This window comes from Sander vitreus, chromosome 15, assembly GCF_031162955.1.
Source record: "Sander vitreus isolate 19-12246 chromosome 15, sanVit1, whole genome shotgun sequence".
In the NCBI taxonomy this organism is placed as follows: Eukaryota; Metazoa; Chordata; class Actinopteri; order Perciformes; family Percidae; genus Sander; species Sander vitreus.
The window spans coordinates 9725256-9733530 of NC_135869.1; the positions used below are offsets into that span (position 1 = coordinate 9725256).

Consider the following 8275-nt stretch of genomic DNA (forward strand, 5'->3'; position numbering starts at 1 on the left):
TTCAAAGTATAGTAAATTCACTTAACAGGTTTTTAAGCCAACTCTTTCATCCAAAGTCACTTCCACTAACCTTGTGCAGGATTACCTGGGTTGGAACACTGCACCTTCCTGCTATAAGACCACATAGCCAACCATCAAGCCACCGTGCAGCACAGTATAGTATGTCAAAAAAAGTGATTAAAAAGTCATGGTAAAGTATGACTATGTCTTTTTTATGACATACTATAATATGACATTTTTCATGACTTTTTATGATTTTTTTTTTTTTTACATACTATATATTTTTATAATTTTTCAAGACATACTATACTATGACTTTTAGGACTTTTTAATGCCATACAGTAGTATATCATAAAACACTTGTTTATGATTTTCATGACACTTTATTACTTCTTTACTTTGTACTTTTTTACTGTTACAGTACTGGATTGGTTGGACAGTGCCAGGCTGGCTAAGATAAGCCAAGCGGCTGCTAGCTGTAGCTTCATATAACTGCCCAGACATGAGAGTGGTATCAAATCTTCCAGAAATGTTATACTATTCTTTTATTTTAATAAAGAACAAGGTCCACTTTTAATTCTTGTTTATTTCAACAAATGTTCACCACATAAGTAATCACTGCATGCAATACTTTAACACAAAAGAGAGCTTTTTTAAACATTTAAATCCCCAAATGTTTTTCTTCATTAGTCCATCTTGCTTCACATTTCAACTTTCTAATTAAACAGCAAACATTGGAATAAAAGTTGAGAGGGTAGGTAGTATCCTCAGAAAAATTATTTTACCTGCTCAATCAAAGCTAATTCCCATTTTCTTCATCAACCATGCAAATTGAAAAATAAGAATGATTCATTCATGATACTTTTGTATGTTTTTCTCCATCGTCATGTTACTAAATATTTATTCACATAATAAAATCATCTGATTATTGTGAGATGTTTACCTGAAAGGAAGTGGGCTGCAGCTGTATTCAGTTATGGTCCCAGTACGCTGGAGTTTAATGGGAGGACTGGGTAGAAGAGTAAGAAGATACTCAATTAACACTTACTGCTGACCGGGAGATGCGTTTTCAGCCGCTCATATTGTTGGTTGCTACTGCAAGTCGGTTTGGGCATCACAGGCAAACATGAAAAAAGACATTTTGCATGAAAAAACTGTTTGCATACTTCTACTTTTATGGGAGATCACAACAACATGATGATGAATATTTAAAATGAAAATGTAGGTCTGTGAGATAATATATCATAAATAAATGCATCTGATATAAATACATATTTAACTCCAAATTGAAAAAAAAATATACAAAAAAAAACAAAAACACACACACACACACACACACTTTACAGAAACCCATCTACCAAACATAAAAATGGTACACTACAATAAACACATAATAGTACCATAAACAAATCATTTTATTGAAAGCCAATCACATCTCTTTCTTCACAGATTATTTTTGCAGTGACTAGATTTTTCCAAACATTTGAACATATGTGGATTATGAATGTTTTTGTTTGTTTATTTCTTCACCCTTCATCTTTGTTTCTCTTGACAGGTCATCCATGGAGTTCATGTCAGTATCTGAAGTATAAATCACATACAGGAGGCTTGTGATCGTCTCACAGCTCATTTCCTCAGAGCTCGTCTTCATCAGAAATGAGCAGGGAAGCTAAGCTACGTTAAGCACCAATCAGTCGCCACACCTTTCCCGTCCTCCTCAGCACACAAAGCAGCCTGAAACGCAGCGTCAGCCGTCTCTACACGCAGATCTCAATGGGTGTTGCCACCAGGACGCGTCCTCTTTCGTTGTTTTCCCTGTTGACACGCTCGTAGCTGCCGGTGGATGATGACGAGCTGTTCGTGGACATGGAGGAGTAGTGGGTGTCCATCATGATGCTCCCCTTCACCACCACACAAGCAGGCGACAAGCTCTGCTGCTTCAGTCTGTCCACTAATACGTCCTCTTCAGATGAGGATGATCTGATGTCCAGAGGAGGCGCACTGCTCACCAAGCTGCTGCTGTTCCCGTTCTCGGTGTCCAACATCCAGCACTGGTTAAAATAGCTGAAGACTTCTTTGACGGAGCAGCGGCGCTCCTGCTCGACGGAGAGGAGCCTACGAAACATTCGTAGGCCCTCATCAGTGAAGCGGCGCCACTGCGACGGCACAGTGCCCGTCCGGCGACGCTGCCAGCGCACAAACTCCTCGTAGAAGGTGTCGTTCGGCATGGCCTTCTCCCAGGGGAAGTTTCCTGTCAGCATGCAGAAGAGCAGCACGCCAAACGCCCACACGTCCGTGCTGTAGTCCACGCAAAAGCCCTCCTGCCGCGTGGTGTCGCATAGCTCAGGCGCCGTGTACGGTATCGTGCCGCTCACCCGCTTTACCGGAGAGCCGGCGCGCCGCGTCATGCCAAAGTCTGAGAGCTTGACCTTCCGGCACTCTTTGTCAAAAATGAGGATGTTCTCGGGTTTGATGTCTCTGTGGACCAGCTTCTTACAGTGCAGGTAGTCCAGGGCGATGGCCACCTGGTGGACGCAGCGCTTGGCCACCATCTCAGAGAGTCCCACCTGAACAGAGAAGAAGAACAATGAGGTCACGTATACAGTATAACACCACCCCATCAGTTCAAGAATAACTCCAACACTGCTTAATGTTTAAGTCTGTATACCTACCTGTCTACAACCTGTTCTCATTACGTATAGACATTTACTACATGACTGCACACCCTGTTTACATTACAGTTGATACATTTGACTGTATCTGTACTATTACTGTGTACCACTGTATTAGAACGTATTCCTGTATTTTAGCTGCTGCACTTTTTAGATTCTAATTAGATTTTGTTCGACTGTTTTCGATTGTTCGAGGATGAGATCTAAGAATTTCATTCACTGCTTTACTGTAATTGTGTACATGACAATAAAAAGAACTTGAACTTGTTACAGTAGCAAACTGCCAAATAACAACAAAGTTGATAGATACAAAAAATAATGGATTTTGTAACTGATTCTTTCTTCTATCATGTTCCAAGTTTTGCTACAGTTCCCCAATGCTTTGGGGGATGTATCATGTTGTAATCGCAATGGATTCAGTGCGTTAGCTGGGAGCCACGTTTCTTTGCCTATTTGTTTATATTTTTGCAAATTAAAACCATTGAAGGTATGCAGAATGCTCGTAGTAAGATAAGATAAGAAAAGAAAAGATAGACTTTATTAACCCCACACTGGGGAATTTCCCTCGCTATAGTAGTAGTAGTAGTAGTTCCTTGCAGTATACTCATGGATGTCCAGAGAAATATCACTGGATTACTTTGATACCAAGGAAAACATTAACACATGATAATTGTCAGTAAAGTTCTGCATAGTATAGTATGTCATTAAAAAAAAAAAATCATAAAAAGTCACAGTATATGTTATAATAAAATCATAAAAAAGTCATATATTAGTATGCCATGAAAAAAAAAAAAAAATAATTACAAAAAGTCATAGTATAGTATGTCCTAAAGTAATAAAAAAGTTAAAGTAGAGTATGTCATAAAAATATTTAAAAAGTCATAGTATGTCATAAAGTCATACAAAATTCATATTTTAGTAGGTCATAAAAAATAAAGAGTCATAGTATAGTATGCCATAAAAATCATAAAAAGTCATAGTATAGTACCTCAAAAGCTTAAAAATCATAGTGTAATGTGCGATTATAATCATAAAAAGTCATAGTATAGCATGCATGTCATAAAAATATTGCTGGATTACTTTGATACGACATGATATGATCAAGAATACTTCAAAACATGATGATTTTCAGGCAAGTTCTGCAGTTTTACAGAGTGCATTTTTTTCTATGATTTCTAAGCTGATTCATAAACATTTTTTTCTCTCACAGTCAACATTGGAGATAATGGTATCCCCGGCAAGTGCAAATCTCACTAAATAAAAAAATATATATTCCTAAAAAAACTGTATAATGTTTTTCTCACCTGTGGAGGGATGATGTCAAACAGATCACCTGCCAGAGCGTACTCCTGAGCAAAGATGTAGTACTCGTCTGTTTCGAAGGCGATGCCGTACATGTTGATGATGAAGGGGCAGGGCGACAGGTAAAGGGAGATGCTGTACTCTCTCAGGAAGCTCTTCAGCTTGGTGGTCTTCTTCCTCAGAAACTTCAGGGCCATTTTTGTGCCTGGAAAAAAAGAAGAGAGAGAGGTGTTACATAACTCCATTAATCTCATTCCTCACTTCTTCTTGTTCTTTTTCCAGCATATTAAAGTGTTGGGGATTTATTTTGCAGCTGCCGAATGTGTGCGTGAACTTAATTAAAATGATCAAAATTTGATGAATAATTAAAATCTCCACTCTACTGAATTAAATCCTGCTGTTTTTCAAATCCTCTGCCAGACTAGTTATGTTCTCACGGAGTGACCAGGATGTTGAGCTGCTTCCATGCAGAGGTGGAAAAAGTATGCAGATCCTTTACTCCAGTAAAAGTACTAATGCAACACTGTGAAAATACTTACACTAGAAGAAAGAGTCCTGGATTTCAAACATTACTTAAAAGTATGTATCAGCAAGATTAACTTAAAGTATTAAAAGTAAAAAGTACTTATTTGCAGTAAAACGATCTTGTCTGCGTTTTCATATTATATACTGTATGATGGATTAACATTACTGCTGCATTAATAAGTAATGTTGCATTTTATTGCTGTAGATGTTTAAGGTTGTGCTAATGTGAACTCCTTTATATACTGTTGGGTGGTTTAATCTACAGCAGTGCATCATATTCTATGAGATCATCATATGTCTTCATTGTGGCTGTCCTGTGAGAACCACGTATCTCTAAAAAGTCAACTGTTCATGGTGTCAGAAAAACAGCCCTTTTTCCAGCTTTGTGACGATGCATTTTCCAGCTGATCCAAGACTTTATTTAGCTTAAGAAGTAGGAGAATTTTAACAACACATAAAGGAACACTTCATCCTTCATCCTTCAGTTTATCACAAACATTCAACATCAACACATCTGGAGATACGTGGTTTTCACTGGACAGGAAGGGCATGAAAAACTGTCAACTGAAAGGAACTAAAGCTGTCAGACAAATGTAGTGGAGTAAAAAGTACAATATTCACCTGTGACATGTAGTGGAGTAGAGCTATAAAGTTGTATTAAATGGAAGTACTCAAGTAAAGTACAAGTAGCTGGAATCTGTACTTGAGTACAGTACTTAGTTACAGTCCACCACTGCTTTTGTGTCTGGAATTTTGTAATAGCTGCAAACAAGCTGGATATAAGATTAGAACGCCAAAGACGAGGAGCCTTTTTCACTGGATGCAATATTGTTAAAGGATGCAGAAAAACACATTTACTTGTGTGGAGGGATCACAGGAAGGTAAACTGTGAGGTTCAAAGGTTCAGCTCACCTCAGCAGACACTTCATTGCAACAAGAGGAGCAGCGAGGGGGGAGCTAATCTGAAATACCCCAGACAATATAAACCTGGAGAGCTGCCATGTCTGCCTCTCTCGGCACCAATAGTCAGTGTGTCAGCAAAGATGAGAGGGGACACTTCTCCAATACCACCGGATCAGCTCTGCAAAGTGCTTTGTGCAGTTTTACAGTCTGCAGACACTTTAGAAAAGGTCAAGGGGAGCTCTGTTTGTTCTTAATGCCATAATGCAAGAGGAGTTTCCTGTGTTAATGGGGCATTCTGGAAATAAATAAATAACATTCTAAACAAGTTTAAGTGAAAATCAAATATTGGACTAGATTTGGTTGGCAGACACTTAATATAAAAAAATGACTCCATCAAAAACACCATCAGGATGTCGACCCCACTTCTAACTAAGATCTGTGACTGATTTACATTTCAGTTCCTTTCTTCACTAAAATGCACTTCCACACAATTAGGATTAAAGTTCTCTATGTCGTCTTCATCCCATTTATTCCCATATTCCCACATGACATTCAAAGCAGCATCCGACAAGTAAAGCTTCACTGGTTCTCTGATGGTTCTGAGAAGATATCGGTAATAAAGCAGCAAATACATCCTTCAACTGTGCACTAACACAGGCTGGAAAAGGTCAGAATAATTCTTGGTAGCAGACTGCAGCCACCCTGAAATGGGCTTTGTGCTCCATAAAAGAAACGATTAAGAAGCTCGGAGCAGACGGTCAACATGTTTGGTTTTTAATGTGAAAAGGTTGAACAGATTTTCTATTAGTTAAGAAGTTAATTTAGTCTGATAAACAGCTGTGCTAAAAGGTTCTGCATATACTGTCCAGGTGGCCCACATTACCTCAAAATTCATTTTCAAAAGTAAACACTTCAGAGACGAATAAAAGTGCTTTACCTGAGCGAGGGGGTAAGTGAAAACTGAAATATTTTTGATTCCTTCATATCAGTGTTCATTTGTTACACTATTGTTATGAAAAATGACCCCCTGAATCACAAAGTAGGGACACAAAAGAAAATAAATCCCCATTTCCTCCACCTGCAGCCCTGGAGATTTACTCCCCTATCTGGACAAATACTTTTCTGCAGGTACAATCTTCTCTGCCCAAAGCAAGACGTGATGAATTCAAACCAGAAATTCAAATGTCTCCTGCTTCTTTCAAAAGAAAGATGGACTCTATAATGTTGGATCTTTTAGTTTCCTTTTGGAATAAAGAATCAAACACCAGCCGGGTTGGCGAAGATGAACTGTGTGCCGTTCCCTGACATTTCACAGTTTAATTTATTCCTTACACATTTTGCTCTTCTATTTTTGGTTTTGGAAAGGCAAAAAAAGCCACTTTATTACACATCCATGGATACTGGTCCCATTTCATAGTGCTGATTACAACAGAAGTAATTTCCCTTTTGACAGAGAAAATCCAGTAATTCTGGCCACTTGAACCTTAAAACACTTTGTTCTAACTGACATCTCGATCTGCGAACATGGGAAACATCCAACATTTGCAGTTAGTATCAGCTTAAACACACTGCAGTTACCTCGGATTTTGTGGATGACCAGGTCCACTTTGCCATAGGTGCCCTTCCCCAGCTCACAGACGACTTCATAGTATTTGTTGATGTCCAGTTTTTCCAGGTTCTGTGCAGCAATCAGCTGGAGTTCCTCCAGGATGTCGATGGAGGCGCGGGAGCTGTGGGGCGAGGAGTTCATTGTTGTGGAGGGACGGGCCGGAGCCAGGGGTCTGGTGTGGAGACGGATATTCCTGCAGGACAGGAGGTGCAGGAAGGGAAAAAAAGGTTCACTATGTGACCAGTGTCCACCAATGTCGACCCCCACTGTAAACAGGGCACACCTACTGTATTGTATGTATACATATATGTACGGAATGCTTTGTGTTCAAGCCAAATGAACTGTTATGAACCTTTGAATTGTAACTTTGTGTTCATGAGAAAGTTTTTTTTTTTTTTAAAGATCACAAGGAGAGAGAACACATAGCAAAGACTGAAAATGAAAAAAACCTGTGTGGGTAGTGTTTCTTTCTACCAGTGGTGAAAGAAGTACTCCGCTCTTTTATTTGAGTAAAAGCAGCAATACCACAGTCTAATAATATTGTGTTACAAGTAAAACTCTAAATGTTACTTATGTAAAAGTACAAAAGTAAAAGCATGCATCATGCTGAATTATGCAGGCTAATTTCAGACTAATGTGTATTATATTTTTTTATAATTATTGATGCATCAAAGCTATAGTGCGTGGTTTCTGTGTCCCTAGTAGTTTCTGTGAGAATGTATCTGAAGTAATGGCGCAGTTGCTAGTAGCCAAGGAGGACACAGAGGATTAAAAAAACATGGACTCTTCAGAAGAGGTAATCATCTTCACTTGATTTTCTGCACGTTAAAGTCGCCGGACGACACCAGTTTCGGAACATAGCCATACTGAGAAATACAGAGAGAGTTTTGTGGAACTGATAGTCTTAATTAGCTTTGTAGCAACTCATTTGGCAATAGCTTGAATGTAACAGAAGTTCATTAATATAAAAAGGTTACGCACTTAAGCTTTAATGTTCAAGCATGACTTTAATGTTGGAGCTTGTAAAGGTGGAGCTAATTTCTTACTATATATACACACACTTGCTGTTTGTGAGTTTCCCCCCATGATCAATAAAGTTTGATCTTAACTGATACTACATTGTAATTTATTTGTTGAATATATTTTGTATACATTAAGTGCAGTACTTGAGCAAATGTTATGTTTATGTAAATGACATTAGAAAAAAAGTGTGAACAAGTCAAACTAAACCTGAGTAGGAATGTTTGGCAAATTGGGGAGCTGA

At 38.5% G+C, this 8275-nt stretch overlaps 1 protein-coding gene across 1 annotated transcript; it reads right to left on the reverse strand.

The window, feature by feature from the left end:
* Positions 1 to 1065: 1065 nt before the first annotated feature.
* On the reverse strand, positions 1066 to 7193 carry unm_sa1261 (un-named sa1261). The gene is made up of 3 exons (XM_078269755.1): positions 6981 to 7193; positions 3977 to 4179; positions 1066 to 2567 (listed from the first exon to the last, which is right to left on the reverse strand). The coding sequence occupies exons 1-3, from the start codon at positions 7150 to 7152 to the stop codon at positions 1758 to 1760; spliced, it is 1185 nt and encodes a 394-aa protein (XP_078125881.1). The 5' UTR covers positions 7153 to 7193; the 3' UTR covers positions 1066 to 1757.
* Positions 7194 to 8275: the final 1082 nt, after the last annotated feature.

Bases quoted from the DNA above. Each gene is read 5' to 3' on its own strand.
- unm_sa1261 (XM_078269755.1), bottom strand. From the start codon at position 7,152: ATGAACTCCTCGCCCCACAGCTCCCGCGCCTCCATCGACATCCTGGAG. The intron at 4,180-6,980 runs GTAACTGCAGTG...CTTTTTTTCCAG, and splicing joins GGTCATCCACAAAATCCGAG to GCACAAAAATGGCCCTGAAG. The intron at 2,568-3,976 runs GTGAGAAAAACA...TTCTCTGTTCAG, and splicing joins TTGACATCATCCCTCCACAG to GTGGGACTCTCTGAGATGGT.